General features: G+C 41.0%; 2 protein-coding genes across 7 annotated transcripts in view; one reads left to right on the top strand and one right to left on the bottom strand.

The window, feature by feature from the left end:
- Positions 1–20,664, bottom strand: part of rbks (ribokinase) — a 62,704-nt gene that overhangs the window by 33,645 nt on the left and 8,395 nt on the right. The window contains exons 1-2 of one of the 3 annotated variants that reach the window (XM_063006773.1): positions 18,569–18,682; positions 15,189–15,247 (exon numbers count right to left, since the gene is read on the bottom strand). In XM_063006773.1, coding sequence (XP_062862843.1) covers positions 15,189–15,244 — 56 coding nt within the window. In that variant the 5' untranslated portion in view covers positions 15,245–15,247; positions 18,569–18,682. Of the gene's footprint in view, positions 1–15,188; positions 15,248–16,286; positions 16,377–18,568; positions 18,683–20,664 lie in introns of those variants that run through there. The other 2 variants (XM_063006772.1, XM_063006770.1) reach the window with 2 other exon arrangements.
- Positions 19,513–20,664, top strand: part of babam2 (BRISC and BRCA1 A complex member 2) — a 148,173-nt gene continuing 147,021 nt past the window's right edge. For 2 of the 4 annotated variants that reach the window (XM_063006776.1, XM_063006774.1), the window contains exons 1-2: positions 19,513–19,599; positions 19,817–19,918. In XM_063006776.1, the coding sequence (XP_062862846.1) occupies positions 19,865–19,918 (54 nt within the window). In that variant the 5' untranslated portion in view covers positions 19,513–19,599; positions 19,817–19,864. The remainder of the gene's footprint in view (positions 19,600–19,816; positions 19,919–20,664) is intronic. The other 2 variants (XM_063006775.1, XM_063006778.1) reach the window with 2 other exon arrangements.

Raw genomic sequence — 20,664 nt, forward strand, 5'->3', positions numbered from 1 at the left:
GGATCATGCTCTGCTTCAGTATTTCACAGTACATATTGGAGTTCATGTGTCCCTCAATGAAATGTAACTCCCCAACACCTGCTGCACTCATGCAGCCCCAGACCATGGCATTCCCACCACCATGCTTGACTGTAGGCATGACACACTTATCTTTGTACTCCTCACCTGATTGCCGCCACACATGCTTGGGACCATCTGAACCAAACAAATTAATCTTGGTCTCATCAGACCATAGGACATGGTTCCAGTAATCCATGTCCTTTGTTGACATGTCTTCAGCAAACTGTTTGCGTGCTTTCTTGTGTAGAGACTTCAGAAGAGGCTTCCTTCTGGGGTGACAGCCATGCAGACCAATTTGATGTAGTGTGCGGCGTATGGTCTGAGCACTGACAGGCTGACCCCCCACCTTTTCAATCTCTGCAGCAATGCTGACAGCACTCCTGCGCCTATCTTTCAAAGACAGCAGTTGGATGTGACGCTGAGCACGTGCACTCAGCTTCTTTGGACGACCAACGCGAGGTCTGTTCTGAGTGGACCCTGCTCTTTTAAAACGCTGAATGATCTTGGCCACTGTGCTGCAGCTCAGTTTCAGGGTGTTGGCAATCTTCTTGTAGCCTTGGCCATCTTCATGTAGCGCAACAATTCATCTTTTAAGATCCTCAGAGTTCTTTGCCATGAGGTGCCATGTTGGAACTTTCAGTGACCAGTATGAGAGAGTGTGAGAGCTGTACTACTAAATTGAACACACCTGCTCCCTATGCACACCTGAGACCTAGTAACACTAACAAATCACATGACATTTTGGAGGGAAAATGACAAGCAGCGCTCAATTTGGACATTTAGGGGTGTAGTCTCTTAGGGGTGTACTCACTTTTGTTGCCGGTGGTTTAGACATTAATGGCTGTATATTGAGTTATTTTGAGGGAAGAATAAATTTACATTGTTCTATAAGCTGCACACAGACTACTTTTCATTGTGTCAAAGTGTCATTTTGTCAGTGTTGTCCCATGAAAAGATATACTTAAATATTTGCAGAAATGTGATGGGTGTACTCACTTTTGTGATACACTGTATATACAGTGTATCACAAAAGTGAGTACACCCCTCACATTTCTGCAAATATTTCATTATATCTTTTCATGGGACAACACTATAGACATGAAACTTGGATATAACTTAGAGTAGTCAGTGTACAGCTTGTATAGCAGTGTAGATTTACTGTCTTCTGAAAATAACTCAACACACAGCCATTAATGTCTAAATAGCTGGCAACATAAGTGAGTACACCCCATAGTGAACATGTCCAAATTGTGCCCAAATGTGTCGTTGTCCCTCCCTGGTGTCATGTGTCAAGGTCCCAGGTGTAAATGAGGAGCAGGGCTGTTAAACTTGGTGTTTTGGGTACAATTCTCTCATACTGGCCACTGGATATTCAACATGGCACCTCATGGCAAAGAACTCTCTGAGGATGTGAGAAATAGAATTGTTGCTCTCCACAAAGATGGCCTGGGCTATAAGAAGATTGCTAACACCCTGAAACTGAGCTACAGCATGGTGGCCAAGGTCATACAGCGGTTTTCCAGGACAGGTTCCACTCGGAACAGGCTTCGCCAGGGTCGACCAAAGAAGTTGAGTCCACGTGTTCGGCGTCATATCCAGAGGTTGGCTTTAAAAAATAGACACATGAGTGCTGCCAGCATTGCTGCAGAGGTTGAAGACGTGGGAGGTCAGCCTGTCAGTGCTCAGACCATACGCCGCACACTGCATCAACTCGGTCTGCATGGTCGTCATCCCAGAAGGAAGCTGACGCACAAGAAAGCCCGCAAACAGTTTGCTGAAGACAAGCAGTCCAAGAACATGGATTACTGGAATGCCCTGTGGTCTGACGAGACCAAGATAAACTTGTTTGGCTCAGATGGTGTCCAGCATGTGTGGCGGCGCCCTGGTGAGAAGTACCAAGACAACTGTATCTTGCCTACAGTCAAGCATGGTGGTGGTAGCATCATGGTCTTGGGCTGCATGAGTGTTGCTGCCACTGGGGAGCTGCAGTTCATTGAGGGAAACATGAATTCCAACATGTACTGTGACATTCTGAAACAGAGCATGATCCCCTCCCTTCGAAAACTCATGGCAGTTTTCCAACAGGATAACGACCCCAAACACAACCTCCAAGATGACAACTGCCTTGCTGAGGAAGCTGAAGGTAAAGGTGATGGACTAAACCCAATTGAGCACCTGTGGCACATCCTCAAGTGGAAGGTGGAGGAGTTCAAGGTGTCTAACATCCACCAGCTCCGTGATGTCATCATGGAGGAGTGGAAGAGGATTCCAGTAGCAACCTGTGCAGCTCTGGTGAATTCCATGCCCAGGAGGGTTAAGGCAGTGCTGGATAATAATGGTGGTCACACAAAATATTGACACTTTGGGCACAATTTGGACATGTTCACTGTGGGGTGTACTCACTTATGTTGCCAGCCGTTTAGACATTAATGGCTGTGTGTTGAGTTATTATCAGAAGACAGTAAATCTACACTGCTATACAAGTTGTACACTGACTACTCTAAGTTATATCCAAGTTTTATAATGTGAGGGGTGTACTCACTTTTGAGCCATTATATATCCAAGTTTTTTAATGTGAGGGGTGTACTCACTTTTGTGATACACTGTATATATATATATATATACAGTGTATCACAAAAGTGAGTACACCCCTCACATTTCTGCAGATATTTAAGTATATCTTTTCATGGGACAACACTGACAAAATGACACTTTGACACAATGAAAAGTAGTCTGTGTGCAGCTTATATAACAGTGAAAATTTATTCTTCCCTCAAAATAACTCAATATACAGCCATTAATGTCTAAACCACTGGCAACAAAAGTGAGTACACCCCTTAGTGAAAGTTCCTGAAGTGTCAATATTTTGTGTGGCCACCATTATTTCCCAGAACTGCCTTAACTCTCCTGGGCATGGAGTTTACCAGAGCTTCACAGGTTGCCACTGGAATGCTTTTCCACTCCTCCATGACGACATCACGGAGCTGGCGGATATTCGAGACTTTGCGCTCCTCCACCTTCCGCTTGAGGATGCCCAAAAGATGTTCTATTGGGTTTAGGTCTGGAGACATGCTTGGCCAGTCCATCACCTTTACCCTCAGCCTCTTCAATAAAGCAGTGGTCGTCTTAGAGGTGTGTTTGGGGTCATTATCATGCTATGTTGAAAATATATATATATATATATACAGTGTATCACAAAAGTGAGTACACCCCTCACATTTCTGCAGATATTTAAGTATATCTTTTCATGGGACAACACTGACAAAATGACACTTTGACACAATAAAAAGTAGTCTGTGTGCAGCTTATATAACAGTGTAAATTTATTCTTCCCTCAAAATAACTCAATATACAGCCATTAATGTCTAAACCACCGGCAACAAAAGTGAGTACACCCCTAAGAGACTACACCCCTAAATGTCCAAATTGAGCACTGCTTGTCATTTTCCCTCCAAAATGTCATGTGATTTGTTAGTGTTACTAGGTCTCAGGTGTGCATAGGGAGCAGGTGTGTTCAATTTAGTAGTACAGCTCTCACACTCTCTCATACTGGTCACTGAAAGTTCCAACATGGCACCTCATGGCAAAGAACTCTCTGAGGATCTTAAAAGACGAATTGTTGCGCTACATGAAGATGGCCAAGGCTACAAGAAGATTGCCAACACCCTGAAACTGAGCTGCAGCACAGTGGCCAAGATCATCCAGTGTTTTAAAAGAGCAGGGTCCACTCAGAACAGACCTCGCGTTGGTCGTCCAAAGAAGCTGAGTGCACGTGCTCAGCGTCACATCCAACTGCTGTCTTTGAAAGATAGGCACAGGAGTGCTGTCAGCATTGCTGCAGAGATTGAAAAGGTGGGGGGTCAGCCTGTCAGTGCTCAGACCATACGCCGCACACTACATCAAATTGGTCTGCATGGCTGTCACCCCAGAAGGAAGCCTCTTCTGAAGTCTCTACACAAGAAAGCCCGCAAACAGTTTGCTGAAGACATGTCAACAAAGGACATGGATTACTGGAACCATGTCCTATGGTCTGATGAGACCAAGATTAATTTGTTTGGTTCAGATGGTCTCAAGCATGTGTGGCGGCAATCAGGTGAGGAGTACAAAGATAAGTGTGTCATGCCTACAGTCAAGCATGGTGGTGGGAATGCCATGGTCTGGGGCTGCATGAGTGCAGCAGGTGTTGGGGAGTTACATTTCATTGAGGGACACATGAACTCCAATATGTACTGTGAAATACTGAAGCAGAGCATGATCCCCTCCCTCCGGAAACTGGGTCGCAGGGCAGTGTTCCAGCATGATAATGACCCCAAACACACCTCTAAGACGACCACTGCTTTATTGAAGAGGCTGAGGGTAAAGGTGATGGACTGGCCAAGCATGTCTCCAGACCTAAACCCAACAGAACATCTTTGGGGCATCCTCAAGCGGAAGGTGGAGGAGCGCAAAGTCTCGAATATCCGCCAGCTCCGTGATGTCGTCATGGAGGAGTGGAAAAGCATTCCAGTGGCAACCTGTGAAGCTCTGATAAACTCCATGCCCAGGAGAGTTAAGGCAGTTCTGGGAAATAATGGTGGCCACACAAAATATTGACACTTCAGGAACTTTCACTAAGGGGTGTACTCACTTTTGTTGCCGGTGGTTTAGACATTAATGGCTGTATATTGAGTTATTTTGAGGGAAGAATAAATTTACACTGTTATATAAGCTGCACACAGACTACTTTTCATTGTGTCAAAGTGTCATTTTGTCAGTGTTGTCCCATGAAAAGATATACTTAAATATCTGCAGAAATGTGAGGGGTGTACTCACTTTCGTGATACACTGTATATATATACAGTGTATCACGAAAGTGAGTACACCCCTCACATTTCTGCAAATATTTCATTATATCTTTTCATGGAACAACACTATAGACATGAAACTTGGATATAACTTAGAGTAGTCAGTGTACATCTTGTATAGCAGTGTAGATTTACTGTCTTCTGAAAATAACTCAACACACAGCCATTAATGTCTAAATAGCTGGCAACATAAGTGAGTACACCCCACAGTGAACATGTCCAAATTGTGCCCAAATGTGTCGTTGTCCCTCCCTGGTGTCATGTGTCAAGGTCCCAGGTGTAAATGGGGAGCAGGGCTGTTAAATTTGGTGTTTTGGGTACAATTCTCTCATACTGGCCACTGGATATTCAACATGGCACCTCATGGCAAAGAACTCTCTGAGGATGTGAGAAATAGAATTGTTGCTCTCCACAAACATGGCCTGGGCTATAAGAATATTGCTAACACCCTGAAACTGAGCTACAGCATGGTGGCCAAGGTCATACAGCGGTTTTCCAGGACAGGTTCCACTCGGAACAGGCTTCGCCAGGGTCGACCAAAGAAGTTGAGTCCACGTGTTCGGCGTCATATCCAGAGGTTGGCTTTAAAAAATAGACACATGAGTGCTGCCAGCATTGCTGCAGAGGTTGAAGACGTGGGAGGTCAGCCTGTCAGTGCTCAGACCATACACCGCACACTGCATCAACTCGGTCTGCATGGTCGTCATCCCAGAAGGAAGCTGACGCACAAGAAAGCCAGCAAACAGTTTGCTGAAGACAAGCAGTCCAAGAACATGGATTACTGGAATGCCCTGTGGTCTGACGAGACCAAGATAAACTTGTTTTACTCAGATGGTGTCCAGCATGTGTGGCGGCGCCCTGGTGAGAAGTACCGAGACGACTGTATCTTGCCTACAGTCAAGCATGGTGGTGGTAGCATCATGGTCTTGGGCTGCATGAGTGTTGCTGGCACTGGGGAGCTGCAGTTCGTTGAGGGAAACATGAATTCCAACATGTACTGTGACATTCTGAAACAGAGCATGATCCCCTCCCTTCGAAAACTGGGCCTCATGGCAGTTTTCCAACAGGATAATGACCCCAAACACAACCTCCAAGATGACAACTGCCTTGCTGAGGAAGCTGAAGGTAAAGGTGATGGACTAAACCCAATTGAGCACCTGTGGCGCATCCTCAAGTGGAAGGTGGAGGAGTTCAAGGTGTCTAACATCCACCAGCTCCGTGATGTCATCATGGAGGAGTGGAAGAGGATTCCAGTAGCAACCTGTGCAGCTCTGGTGAATTCCATGCCCAGGAGGGTTAAGGCAGTGATAATAATGGTGGTCACACAAAATATTGACACTTTAGGCACAATTTGGACATGTTCACTGTGGGGTGTACTCACTTATGTTGCCAGCCATTTAGACATTAATGGCTGTGTGTTGAGTTATTTTCAGAAGACAGTAAATCTACACTGCTATACAAGCTGTACACTGACTACTCTAAGTTATATCCAAGGTTCATGTCTATAGTGTTGTCCCATGAAAAGATATAATAAAATATTTGCAGAAATGTGAGGGGTGTACTCACTTTTGTGATACACTGTATATATATATATATATATATATATATATATATATATATATTGTGGTTGAAAACGATGAGTGTCTAAGAGACTGGGAGAGCTTATAGTCCGGATCTGATTTACACTTTTTTGGACGCTCACAGAAGCTTTAAAGGGAAGAAGATTTTCATGTGATGATGATGTGAAAGCAGCGGTGCATCAGTGTAAACTTTTTGAAGAGTCCTCGTATAAAAGTGGACAAGGTGTAATGAATGAATAGCAATACCAGAAGCTTGCATTGTTTGTTTATAACGTGCTCACTCAATGACCAGCAGAATGGCCGGTCAGGGTCAGACTGGAAGTGTTTATAGGACACTTTGAACAGATTGCAAAACAAGACATGGTCACATGATTCACTGCCACTGACTGAGTCATGTATGTAACATGATTCATGTTCCTAAATATGTACAAAGCCGCCTTCAACTGCACTAAGTAGTGCACCCATTCACCCACTCTGAATGAAACAAAGTAGAGGCGCTGGGTGGGAGTCTGGTGGGGGGCATTTACTGGAATAAAATGATCATAAGAGCTGTTTATGAGTCCCTTATTTCTCAAGCTTCTAAGTATACAATCAAAAAGGTAATTGCTCCTATGCATGACATTACAGAGAGAGCGCTCTGTGTGTTTCTCACCCAACCAGAACGGCAGCCATTACTCAGCCTATTGAAGAACAGAAGAAAAAAACTCTCAACCCCCCCAAAAAGTAAGTTATGGTCTGGATCCAGTCCAAGTCCGAGAGGCTGTGCTTTTGATTTTGGAGGAGTGCAGATAAACTTGTTTTTGTCTGCTTGGCTTTACAGCATGTTTTGTTTATTGTGGGTAAAGAGGGGCTATGGAAGAAACCTATTTCAATGAAAACAGGGCTACAATTTGGCCCAATCATCTGAATAATCCGTCACAGTGTGTCGGTTTGTTAAGCCGTAGAGTTTATTGCGTCAAATAAAAGAATCCAGCTGTTTATGCTTTAAAAACATACACATTTTTTCCAGCTGAAGAGGCCGCATGCTAATCGTTTACCAACTGTAATGTTATTGCATTTTTTTCTCCAGTATAAAGGGATGTTTGTGTCAGTATTAAATAAATATTAATATACTTCATGTATGAATAATTTCTTAAAATGTATAGAACATTTAAATGAACAATTACACTGATCAGCCATAACATTAAACCATCTCTTTGTTTCTATACTCACTGTCCATTTTATCAGCTCCACTTACCATATAGAAGTTCATTTGTTGTTCATGCTGTTCTTCAATGGTCAGGACCCCCCATAGGACCACTACAGAGTAGGTATTATTTAGGTGGTGGATCATTCTCAGCACTGCAGTGACACTGACATGGTGGTGGTGTGTTAGTGTGTGTTGTGCTGGTATGAGTGGATAAGACACAGCAATGCTGCTGGAGTTTTTAAACACCTCACTGTCACTGCTGGACTGAGAATAGTCCACCAACCAAAAATATATCCAGCCAACAACGCCCCGTGGGCAGCGTCTTGTGACCATTGATGAAGGTCTAGAAGATGACCAACTCAAACAGCAGCAATAGATGAGCGATCGTATCTGACTTTACATCTACAGGGTGAACCAGCCAGGTAGGAGGTCTAATAGAGTGGACAGTGAGTGGACGCAGTATTTAAAAACTCCAGCAGCGCTGCTGTGTCTGATCCACTCTGACCAGCACAACACACACTAACACACCACCACCATGTCAGCATCACTGCAGTGCTGAGAATGACCCACCACATAAATAATACCTACTCTGTGGTGGTTCTGTGGGGGTTCTGACCATTGAAGAACAGGGTGAAAGCAGGGTAAAAAAAGCATGTAGAGAAACACATGGACTACAGTCAGTAATTGTAGAACTACAAAGTGCTTCTATATGGTAAGTGGAGCTGATAAAATGGACAGTGAGTGTAGAAACAAGGAGGTGGTCATGGCTGATCGGTGTATATACAGTATATGTTGGGACAGAAGCTCAATAGTCCGTTGTCACCTGTCTGATTCGTCTCTTCATGATGCACCATACATTTTAAATAGGAGACAGATCTGGACTGCAGGCAGGCCAGTCAAGCACATACACTCAATGTATACAAAGCCACAGTATTTTACTATTTTACTGTATCTTTCAAACGCTAGTGCTGAGTTGCATTGTGAGCTACAACTTTAATATATTGTTAAAGCTAATGTTATATGCAATGTAAGCTCAGACTGTGCAAAGCATCTGGTCTATAGCCTATGTAAAACCGCCGCTTATGATCACCTCTAAAAGGTAGCACAATTTTCATGAAAATAAACGAGTGTGACCATATAGAGCAGTAGCTCATAACCAGAGGGCCGAGACCCTTGTGACCCTAGAGAGGGATCCTGTTGAATGCTTCTGATTCAGTTGTTGATGCAGATCCCACTGAAGCAGACAAAGGTGAGGAAGCTCCCACCATCCCAACTACATCAACCAAAATCAGAAAATACCAAGATAATAAACCAATATCTTTTGTCATAGCTGAAAGCATAAGAATATTTTCATAACCCATGTCAAGGGGGTCCCTGAAAATTAATTTCAACACAAGGGAGTCTAAGAGGTAAAAAAAGCTTGAGAACCACTAATAAAGAGCACCAATGTTCCACTGCTGATGTTTGTTATTTGATAAGGAGTCAAAAATCCTATGAGGTCTGTCTGAGTCAGCGTCTGGAGTCAGGTGAAAGCGTCGATCTAACCACACCTGTCCTCATCAGACACATAACTTATTGTGTGATAAAGAGAAATGTCTGAACAGTCAATCAATCAGACATATTAAGAACGTCGACAGACAGAGCTCTGCCTACACATTAAAACCACAATGTACCACAACAGGTGTGCGGTGACGTGAGTCGCACAGTGATTTACTGCTCACATCCTTTATCTCTTTCAGCAAATCGGGGAGAGAAAACGACCGAGTCTGTCCAAGATTAAAGTTTGAACGTACAGTCTGACACAAAACCAAGGGTTTATTTACGTGGGAACCTGGAGGTTGTGACTAATGTCAGATAGTGAGGAGTTTCCAGATATTCAAGCAAACGAGAATGGAAGATCTGAACACACTATTGTGTTTAATGTAGCATTTAATACCACATGAGTATCAGTTTGACGTTTTATGAGGAATTTATGAATGAATGCATGATTGCTTCACTAAAAGCTTTTCCTAGATGTAATACAGAAATAATTGACTAATGAAGTCATGGAAAAAAATATTTTTAGCTGAATGTAAAAGGATGAGTTATTTAGGATAAAAGACTATACACTGATCAGCCATAACATTAAAACCACCTCCTTGTTTCTATACACACTGTCCATTTTATCAGCTCCACTTACCATATAGAAGCACTTTGTACTTCCACTATTACTAACTGTAGTCCATCTGTTTCTCTACATACCTTTTTAACCTGCTTTCACCCTGTTCTTCAATGGTCAGGACCCCCACAGGACCACCACAGAGCAGGTATTATTTGGGTGGTGGATCATTCTCAGCACTGCAGTGACACTGACATGGTGGAGGTGTGTTAGTGTGTGTTGTGCTGGTATGAGTGGATCAGATACAGCAGCGCTGCTGGAGTTTTTAAATACCATGTCCACTCACTGTCCACTCTATTAGACACTCCTACCTAGTTGGTCCACCTTGTAGATGTAAAGTCAGAGACGATCGCTCATCTATTGCTGCTGTTTGAGTTGGTCATCTTCTAAACCTTCATCAGTGGTCACAGGAAACTGCTGGCTGGTTATTTATGGTTGGTGGACTATTCTCAGTCCAGCAGGGACAGTTAGGTGTTTAAAAACTCCATCAGCGCTGCTGTGTCTTATCCACTCAACACACACTAACACACCACCGCCATGTCAGTGTCACTACTGTGCTGAGAATGATCCACCACCCAAATAATACCTACTCTGTGATGGTCCTGTGGTGGTCCTAGGAGAGTCCTGACTATTGAATAACAGCATGAAAGGGGGTTAGCAAAGCATTCAGAGTAACAGATGGACTACAGTCAGTAATTGTAGAACTACAAAGTGCTTCTATATGGTAAGTGGAGCTGATAAAACGGACAGTGAGTGTAGAAACAAGGAGGTGGTTTTAATGTTACCGTTGATCGGTGTACATTAATTGAAAGTGTTAACCTGTTGTTTATTTGTATAATTGTTCATAATGTAACATAATTTGATAATTTAATAGATAAGCATATATACAGTAAAATTGTAGCAGGAGCAGCTTAATGGAATTATTTATATACAGTAATATTGTATTATTTAGTCTGTCTGACATACAGGGGTGGCTCGGTGGGTAAGACTGTAACCTCACAGCAAGAAGGTCCTGGGTTCGATTCCTAGGTGGGGCGGTCTAGGTCCTTTCTGTTTGGAGTTTGCATGTTCTTCCCATGTCTGCGTGGGTTTCCTCCCACAGTCCAAAGACATGCAAGTGAGGTGAATTAGAGATACAAATTGTCCACTGTTTTTGACATCAAAGACTTAAACTGATAAATCTTGTGTAACCAGTAACTACCTGCCCTGTCATGGATGTAACCGAAGTGTGTAAAACATGATGTTAAAATTCTAATAAATAAATAATAATAATAATAATAATAATCTGGCATGCAGAATTACTACATATTGAAATTGCATTAAAAAACTGATCCAGCAGATGAAAGGAGACTAAAAATTAGACATTAACAAGCCAAATCAATTCAGCCACTGCTTTAACCTGCCTCACCTCATGTCTAAATGGGTTTCCTTCAGGTAATCCAGATTCCTGCCCAGACCCCCTGCCTCAAATTCATTTTTGATTCAGTATGAGACACTGCTCATCATTAATGACTAAAATTGTTTTTGCACCAAAAATATTCAGACTGCTTTGTCCACTGTCTTGTCAGTAAGACTGAAAAGTTGACACCCCCACCCTTATTAACAACTGTTTGTGGTTGAACTGCTAAGCCGATCAGATCAGTAGGTGGCACCATGGCTTTAACTCAACCACACAGATACTGTAGACATTACTGTCTGACTGCCACCCAGACACGGCCAAAAAAAAAAGCCTTTCACACCCACACACCAGCCTGAGGGAAAACTGGATTTCACACATCAAAGTCATGCGTGGCACTTTGATTGGACGGGTGTATGTCTGCATTAATTAAGCAATAGAAAAGTCTGTTTGTTATTTTGCACTTTTTTAAGAGTGCCAGTGTCTGGTTTTCAAAGGGTAATGTTGATGGTGGAATTGGTAATAAGAGGATAATAAAGAAGGCAGGAGATGCTGAACTCACACCATGTGTGTTTAATAAGTTCAGCTTTTCAGTCACTTAGATGGTGCTAATGAATGTCACAGTATAGCAAACAAAATGCACAATCTCCATGAATATATCTAATATATATACCAATCAGCCATAACATTAAAACCACCTCCCTGTTTCTACACTCAGTGTCCATTTTATCAGCTCCACTTACCATATAGAAACACTTTGTAGTTCTACAATTACTGACTGTAGTCCATTTATATCTCTACATATCTTTTTAGCCTGCTTTCACTCTATTCTTCAATGGTCAGGACCCCCACAGGACCACCACAGAGCAGGTATTATTTAGGTGGTGGATCATTCTCAGCACTGCACTGACACTGACATGGTGGTGGTGTGTTAGTGTGTGTTGTGCTGGTATGAGTGGATCAGACACAGCAGCGCTGCTGGAGTTTTAAAATACTGTGTCCACTCACTGTCCACTCTATTAGACACTCCTACCTAGTTGGTTCTCCTCATAGATGTAAAGTCAGAGACGATCGCTCATCTACGTATTGCTGCTGTTTGAGTTGGTCATCTTGACCTTTATCAGTGGTCACAGGACGCTGCACATGGAACGCTGTTGGCTGGATGTATTTTTGGTTGGTGGACTATTCTCAGTCCAGCAGGGACAGTGAGGTGTTTAAAAACTCCATTAGCGCCGCTGTCTTATCCACTCATACCAACACAACACACACCAACACACCACCACCATGTCAGTGTCACTGCAGTGCTGAGAATGATCCACCACCTAAATAATACCTGCTCTGTGGTGGTCCTGTGGGGGTCCTGACCATTGAAGAACAGCAGGAACAGATAAGTAAATGGTGCCTACTGTGATCTACAGGGTAGTTTCAGACCCACATTGACCCTGACCAGGATGATGATGTTAGTAAAAATTAAAGTTTTTTATGCCTGATATAAATATGAATAAGTGTATATAAAAGCTAATAATGATTCTGTAACTGAATGACGTTCTTTATTTCCATGCATTTACGCTGTACTGTGTTAGATAATTGCTACAGGGATCCGCAGAGATCGACCACACTATCATGATAGCTACAAGTAAGTTAAGTAAGAACTAACATGTACTTCTAAAAAATCTATTACCTATATCTTTACTCTAACAGGGTTTTACCAGATGGGTATCCTTGGACTACTAGAGTAGGGGAATGTCTCGCTCTGGATAAGAGCTCCTCCTAAATGCCAAATTTGTAAATGCAAATGTAGTTAAGCATCTTGCTAAAGACAGATTGACATTGTATCTGTGACAATCCTGGGATTTAAATTCACAATCTACAGATCACTAGCACAGATACTGAGATATTGACAGGAGTATTAATAAACATAATTGCACTAAGGCAACTCAAAACACTGGGAAAACAAATCTAATAAATAAAATGTATAATATATAATAATTACAATTAAAGGGAAATGAATGCTTGAATTGATATTTAAATAAGCAGGTATTAAATGCGCCCTCATTTCTGCTTTTAAATTCTTTTGATCACCTAAATATGGACTATAGAGCACAAAAACTGAACAATGATATACTTTCTGACATAAAATATATATATTTTTTACATTTATATATTTTTTGGCATTTAGCAGACGCTTTTATCCAAAGTGACCTACAGTACTGTGACAGTAAACAGTCTAAGCAATTGAGGGTTAATGGCCTTGCTGAAGGACCCAACAGTTTGCAACCTGGCAGTGATGGGGCTTGAACCAGCGACCTTTTGATCACTAGTCCAGTACCTTAACCACTAGGCTACAACTGCCCTTTTATATTGAACTCCCACTTCGCAGCTATACCATGTGGGGCAATTGTAGCCTAGCGGTTCAGGTACTGGACTAGTAAGCAGAAGGTCGCTGGTTCAAAACCCCACCACTGCCAGGTTGCCACTGTTGGGCCCTTGAGCAAGGTCCTTAACCCTCAATTGCATAGACTGTAAGTCGCTTTGGATAAAAGCATCTGCTAAATGCCGAAAATGTAAATGTATACCAGCATTCACTCTTTGAGAGGGCGTTCCTCCACATTTGGAATGTGTCTGTGGGAATTTGTGGCTATTCAGTCAAAAGAGTATTTGGTGTGGTCTGGCACTAATGTTGAAATTGAAGACCTGTTATTCCAATTATTATTCCTGTAATTCCAATTCATCCCCAAGGTGGTTAATGGAAATAAGTTTAGTGCTCTCTGCACATCACTGGAGCTTCTCCACATTAAACTCATCAAACCTCGTCTTTTCATCATTCCACGTCTGAATCAGTACTTACCAAGGGTAGAAAAAATGTGTCCTGCCTCTCTATTTTCTAAAAAAAAACCTAAAAATTTAGAAATGTAGAAGTCTCGTCGTCATGACTGTAGATGCTTGAGTTTGGAAAAAGCTGAACAAACTGTCAATGTGACTAATAAGCAGTGATTCACAATTTAGAAACAAATATTAATAACCCACACAGACGGAAGGCAGTTCCTCTATCTGCTAATGACGGGCTGCATTTAGCTTCTAATGGAAAGAGCATCCAGTTCCTGAGTTATTTTAAAACTGCAACGTCTGTGTTCCAGATGAGTGAATATGAGTGTAAATGGTAGTCATACTGCATATCATGTGTTACATATAGGAGATCAGTAACAATATACGCATTTAACAAAGCTAAGAGAGAGTAGGACAAGTCTATGCTTTTCAAATAGCTTTACTTTAAAATAGTCCATACAGGTTCTAAACGTAGGGGTGAGATGGAGCCTTCTTCCAAAACCGCCCCACCTGGGGATCGAACCCAGGACCTTCTTGCTGTGATGCGACAGTGCTACCCACTTAGCCACTGTGCCGCCCATGTAAACATGATGTTAAAATCCTAATAAACAAACAGATTTGTATTTGAGCTGTTCAGATGAAGGTCTAGAAGATGACCAACTCAAACAGCAGCAATAGATGAGCGATCGTCTCTGACTTTACATCTACAAGGTGGACCAACTAGGTAGGAGTGTCTAATAGAGTGGACAGTGAGTGGACTCGGTATTTAAAAACTCCAGCAGCGCTGCTGTGTCTGACCCACTCATATCAGCACAACACACACTAACACACCACCACCGTGTCAGTGTCACTGCAGTGCTGAGAATGATCCACCACCTAAATAATACCTGCTCTGTGGTGGTCCTGTGGGGGTCCTGACCATTGAAGAACAGGGTGAAAGCGGGCTAAAAAGGTATGTAGAGAAACAGCTTCTTATTTAAGCTTAAATCTGCCAGGCTGAATTTCCTCATCATGTCTTAATTATAAGTCACTTTAAATAAAAGCACCTGGCAAATAAATACATGTCAATGTAAATACAAGTGCAATACTGTCCTCAATCAGACATGTCCATAAAAACCAAGATTTATTTGCTTACCTGACCAGATCGGTCATACAGGAACCCACTACTATAACATCTACTTCTTGAGCCATGTCCTGATAACACACAAACACACAAATCAGTGGACAAAATCAACACAAAAATATACAGTAATTAATAAATACATTGTCCTAATCAACTTAGTACAGACAGAGTAGCATCAGTGCTGTCTTAACTTCTACAAAACATACATTTGTCCACAAATTTATTGAAATTTCCCCCTTTGTCACCTGTCTGCATATTAATGAAGTCAATAGAAGTAGTTGTTTTTGTTGCTGCATCCTACATTTACACACTACTGGTGAAGAACTTGCAAATAGATGCGAAACCATTCAATCCGAAATCGAGTCAAAAGATCACATACTGCAATCCAACAGAACCAGAAAAGCTTCAAACGATAAAACATTCAGTGCCATCATTCAGATCAGAGCTGGAGGAAGCAGTCCCTGAATTGCAGTCTTTAAACTGAAAACCGAGTGCCTGCATCCTCCTCTCATGTGATAAACCGTTTCAATAGGTCAGAAATAGCTGGAATTGTGCTCTGTGTTGGACACATGCCTATAGCACCTGCAGTGATTATTTCTAGACATGATTGACAGTAGACAAGAAAATCCTTCATTAATTCGATCCCCTGCATGTGGGCTAGCATTTGAACAGCAGTGTGCTAATCTGCTCAAATCTCCAGCAGACCTCAGGCAGTCGGAAAGCTTGGCTGTCGGTTATGAGACAGCCTACATTTTCTAATCAGCTATAGTTAACGCACACTTCAGACTGAATTCAAATCAAGAATTTATTCAAATGAGAAACATCCATTTCTGATATGATACTGATAAATAAAGGTTAAAATTTCACGTCATACCGGATATCTGATACGACTCTTTACAAACAAGAAAAGGACCAAATTCAACACTGCAGTCAGGCAACCTCAATTTAACCAAAAAATTGGAATGTGTCATTTCAAAACTGGCCACATTCTTATATTTCTTGAAACCGCTTATGATATTAAATAACCAAGCAATATACACCCATCAGCCATAACATTAAAACCACCTCCTTGTTTCTACACTCACTGTTCATTTTATCAGCTCCACTTACCATATAGAAGCACTTTGTAGTTCTACAATTACTGACTGTAGTCCATCTGTGTTTCTGCATGCTTTGTTAGCCCTCTTTCAATGGTCAGGACTCTCCCAGGACCACTACAGAGCAGGTATTATGGTGGTGTGTTAGTGTGTGTTGTGCTGGTATGAGTGGAAAAGACACAGCAATGCTGATGGAGTCACTGCAAACACCTCACTGTCACTGCTGGACTGAGAATAGTCCACCAACCAAAAATATCCAGCCAACAGTGCCCCGTAGGCAGCGTCCTGTGACCACTGATGAAGGTCTAGAAGATGACCAACTCAAACAGCAGCAATAGATGAGCGATCGTCTCATCTACAAGGTGGACCATCTAGGTAGGAGTGTCTAATAGAGTGGACAGTGAGTGGACTCGGTATTTAAAAACTCCAGCAGCGCTGCTGTGTCTGATCCACTCATACCAGCACAACACACACTAACACACCACCACCATGTCAGTGTCACTGCACTGCAGACTGATCACAGTCAAGCTAACTCACTGCAGTGGGTTTAGAGATTCTGCAAGAAATGTCCCTGCTCTCCCATTTTTTATAATGAACAACAAACTGCAATGAAGCTTAAATATCATGTTGTACAGCAACCTCGGCACAGTGGCTCAGTGGGTAGCACTGTTGCTTCACAGCAAGGAGGTCCTGGGATCAATCCCCGTTTTGGGCGGTCCGGGTCCGTGTCTGTGTGGGTTTCCTCCGGGAGCTCCAGTTTCCTCCCACAGTCCAAACACACACATACATACATGATGGACTCTGACACACACACAACCTAAATACATACAACTACTGTATTGTACTACTGTGACTGTATTACTTGCATCTTTGCACAATATTGCAATGTGCACAAGTTTTTGCATTTTTGCACCTTATTCTTTTACCTCCGTTACTATAAAAACCCTACACTGCTAACTGCATATCAGAATATGCTTTTCTACCTCACGTACCATTTACCAGGTTGTCACTGTTGGGCCCTTGAGCAAGGCCCTTAACCCTCAACTGCTTAGACAATGTCGCTTTGGATAAAAGCGTCTGCTAAATGCCGAAAATGTAAATGTACTCAATACCATGTACTGAGCAACACTTGTCTCTAGTCTTGTCTCCCTTAATTACTTTTTTTAGATTAGAAATGTCTTTTTGTATTTATTTTAGGCCTTTTTGTATTTATTGTACTGTTGTCTATCTGCACTGTTTACTGTATTGTCTTGCACTTTTTCTTCTATGTTGCACCCTGGTCCTGGAGGAACGTTTTGTTTCAATATGTACTTGCATATAGCTGAAATGACAATAAAGCCTCTCTTGACTTGACTCTTGAAGTGAGGTGAATTGTCCGTGACTGTGTTTGACATTAAACTTGTAAAATGATGAATCTTTTGTAATGAGTAACTACCTGTTCTGTCATGAATGTAACCAAAGTGTTTAAAACATGCATTAAATTAATCCAAATTAATTAATAAAAAAATTAATTGCACAGCAACCCTTCAGACTCTCTGAATACATTTAGTGAGAATTTGGGTCTTCTTTTAGAACTTGGCAAAAGACCAACGTATTTTTTTTTTTAAACAAATTCAGTCAAACTAGCCCTATTTATGTGGGCATAGAGAAATCGTCAAAGAATGAAAAGTGTAACCACTAATGAGGAAATAGTAGACCTGACCTTTAATCATTAAGAAACAATTAACTCTATGTAAAGTTGTAAATGAAGTAAATTAGGAGTTAAAATGAGTTAAAATGAGTTTAAACTCGAAAAATATAAAACAAAACAAATGTTTGTTTGTTTATTAGGATTTTAACGTCATGTTTTTACACTTTGGTTACATTCATGACAGGAATGGTAGTTATTCATTACACAAGTTTCTTCGGTTCACAAGGTTATATCGAACACAGTCTTGGACAATTTTTACACCTTACTTGCATGTCTTTGGACTGTGGGAGGAAACCGGAGCACCCGGAGTAAACCCACGCAGACACGGGGAGAACATGCCAGCTCCACACAGAAAGGACCCGGACCGCCCCACCTGGGGTTCGAACCCATAACCTTCTTGCTGTGAGGCGACAGTGCACAAAACAAATGACTGTATATAAAGTTTGCTTACAGTTCATGTGTAGCTTACAATTATTTATATAAATCAAATGTAAATAAAGCAAACAGTGATCTTGAACTGTTATACACATTAAATAATACAAACCATCTTAGCTTTAACAATAATTTATCATGTAGCACTTTTAATTTCACATTTTACACTTTACCTGCTGTCCACCTGTGCTCTCATGGAACCCAGCAGTTACTTCAGTTTAATAAGTTTACATAAACTGTCTGAGGAACTAGTAACACATACTACTACGGTAGTGTAGTGTTTGTTTTGAATCCCGCATTGAATGAATGAGTGCAGTGTAAGAAGAGTCTTGGAGTCAAATGTAAAGAATCGATTCTGTGAACAGAATAATATGGAAACTAAACCTTAAGAAAAATATAGATCTTGTAGTAAATATAGTTATTGTAATAAATGTTTATATTTAAAAAATTGTTTGTATTAAATTATTATTGTTATTATTATTATTATTATTATTATTATAAATAATATCCTTGTAGTTTATCTCTTATTCACAGTGGATAAACTACAAAAAGTGCAAGGGATAATGCACTGGTGCCTATAAAGATTGGTCTAACATGTTTGTTTGGCATGTTACATTATTCTTTTTGCAAAGTTATTATTATTATTATAATTAAACATGATAATTAAGAACATGCCTTACCAGCTCTTAACACATTTTAAAAAACCACCATGGTAATTTCTATAAATGACATTACTTTAAGTACTAAAATGACATAACATTACAATAATTGCATGTAGTACTATTTTATTCTATTCTATTTAAATACCCAGACACTGTTTATGTGTACTACTTAAAGTACTTTAAAAAGATTCGACACATTGAATCGACTCCAGCTGTGGAGTTAAATTGGAGTCGATTCAACACTGACCGCAAACGAAACAACACGTCTGAGAAGCTCTTGTATTTTCCTGAATTTACACACACACATTTTTTCTCTGTTTATTCAGTTACATACGTGTTAGCCTATAGACATGGTTTGTTTGTATTTATTTTGTCGTAGAATAATAAATGAGTAAAGAGTTTCAGAGGTTAATAACGCTAGCTTAGTTCAGCGTTCAGGCTTTGGTGTAGACAGCATTCATTAAGGACCCAAAACAATACAGCACTGGGTAGCTAGACAGCTAAATATTCTTCAAAACGACCGGTATTTATATATTATATAGGTAAATATTCTTAAACGTATTTTCTTTGTGTTGTGTTTTGTGGTTGTTAATATCGGCGAAACATATTAGCGGTATTGGCTTGCTTGTTAGTATGTTGACAACCAAACAAGCTAGCTAATGCAGCTGTTTAGCCTGGAAGTTAGCAGGGTCAGTTTGTTATTGTTGTTGTTATTGTTGTTATTGTATTTGTCTTGTTTTGTGTATGTTTGTATTGTAGGTACGTTGTAGCTATCCTCAACAGCCTCTTCGTTGAGTTTAAGACTGCATGGGTTTAGAGTCTATGCCAGGAAGAACTGGTGCAAATCAGCAGTATACACAGGTCAGGGTGGCAGTCAGTCTTAGATTGATACTCATTTATTCACGTACCATATTACATATACAGGTCATTTAAAGCAGCAGAGGCACCTACTGGCATGGTTTTGGGAAGTGGGAGGACTGCTGAGACAGAGATAATCAAAACCTGATACCTGGAGCTGTACAGCACTATGTTTACTTGGTCAGGACACCATTCATTCATTTATCTTTGTTACTGCTTCATCCTGATCAGTCACAGCAGGTCTATAGTGTGAAAGATATAGATGTGGCTTTATTATTCTTTGATTATTTTATCAATTAAACAAATATATCAGAAGGAGATAATCAAAACCTGATACCTGGAGCTGTGCAACACCATGTTTACTGTTCTATCATGCTGATAGGGATATTATACAGTGGGGTCAAAAAGTATTTAGTCAGCCACTGATTGTGCAAGTTCTCCTACTTAGAAAGATGAGAGAGGTCTGTAATTTTCATCATAGGTACACTTCAACTATGAGAGACAAAATGAGAAAAAAAAATCCAGGAAATCACATTGTAGGATTTTTAAAGAATTTATTTGTAAATGATGGTGGAAAATAAGTATTTGGTCAATAACAAACAAGCAAGATTTCTGGCTCTCACAGACCTGTAACTTCTTCTTTAAGAAGCTCTTCTGTCCTCCACTCGTTACCTGTATTAATGGCACCTGTTTGACCTCGTTATCTGTATAAAAGACACCTGTCCACAGCCTCAAACAGTCAGACTCCA

Source organism: Trichomycterus rosablanca, chromosome 13 (assembly GCF_030014385.1).
Source record: "Trichomycterus rosablanca isolate fTriRos1 chromosome 13, fTriRos1.hap1, whole genome shotgun sequence".
Classification (NCBI taxonomy): Eukaryota; Metazoa; Chordata; class Actinopteri; order Siluriformes; family Trichomycteridae; genus Trichomycterus; species Trichomycterus rosablanca.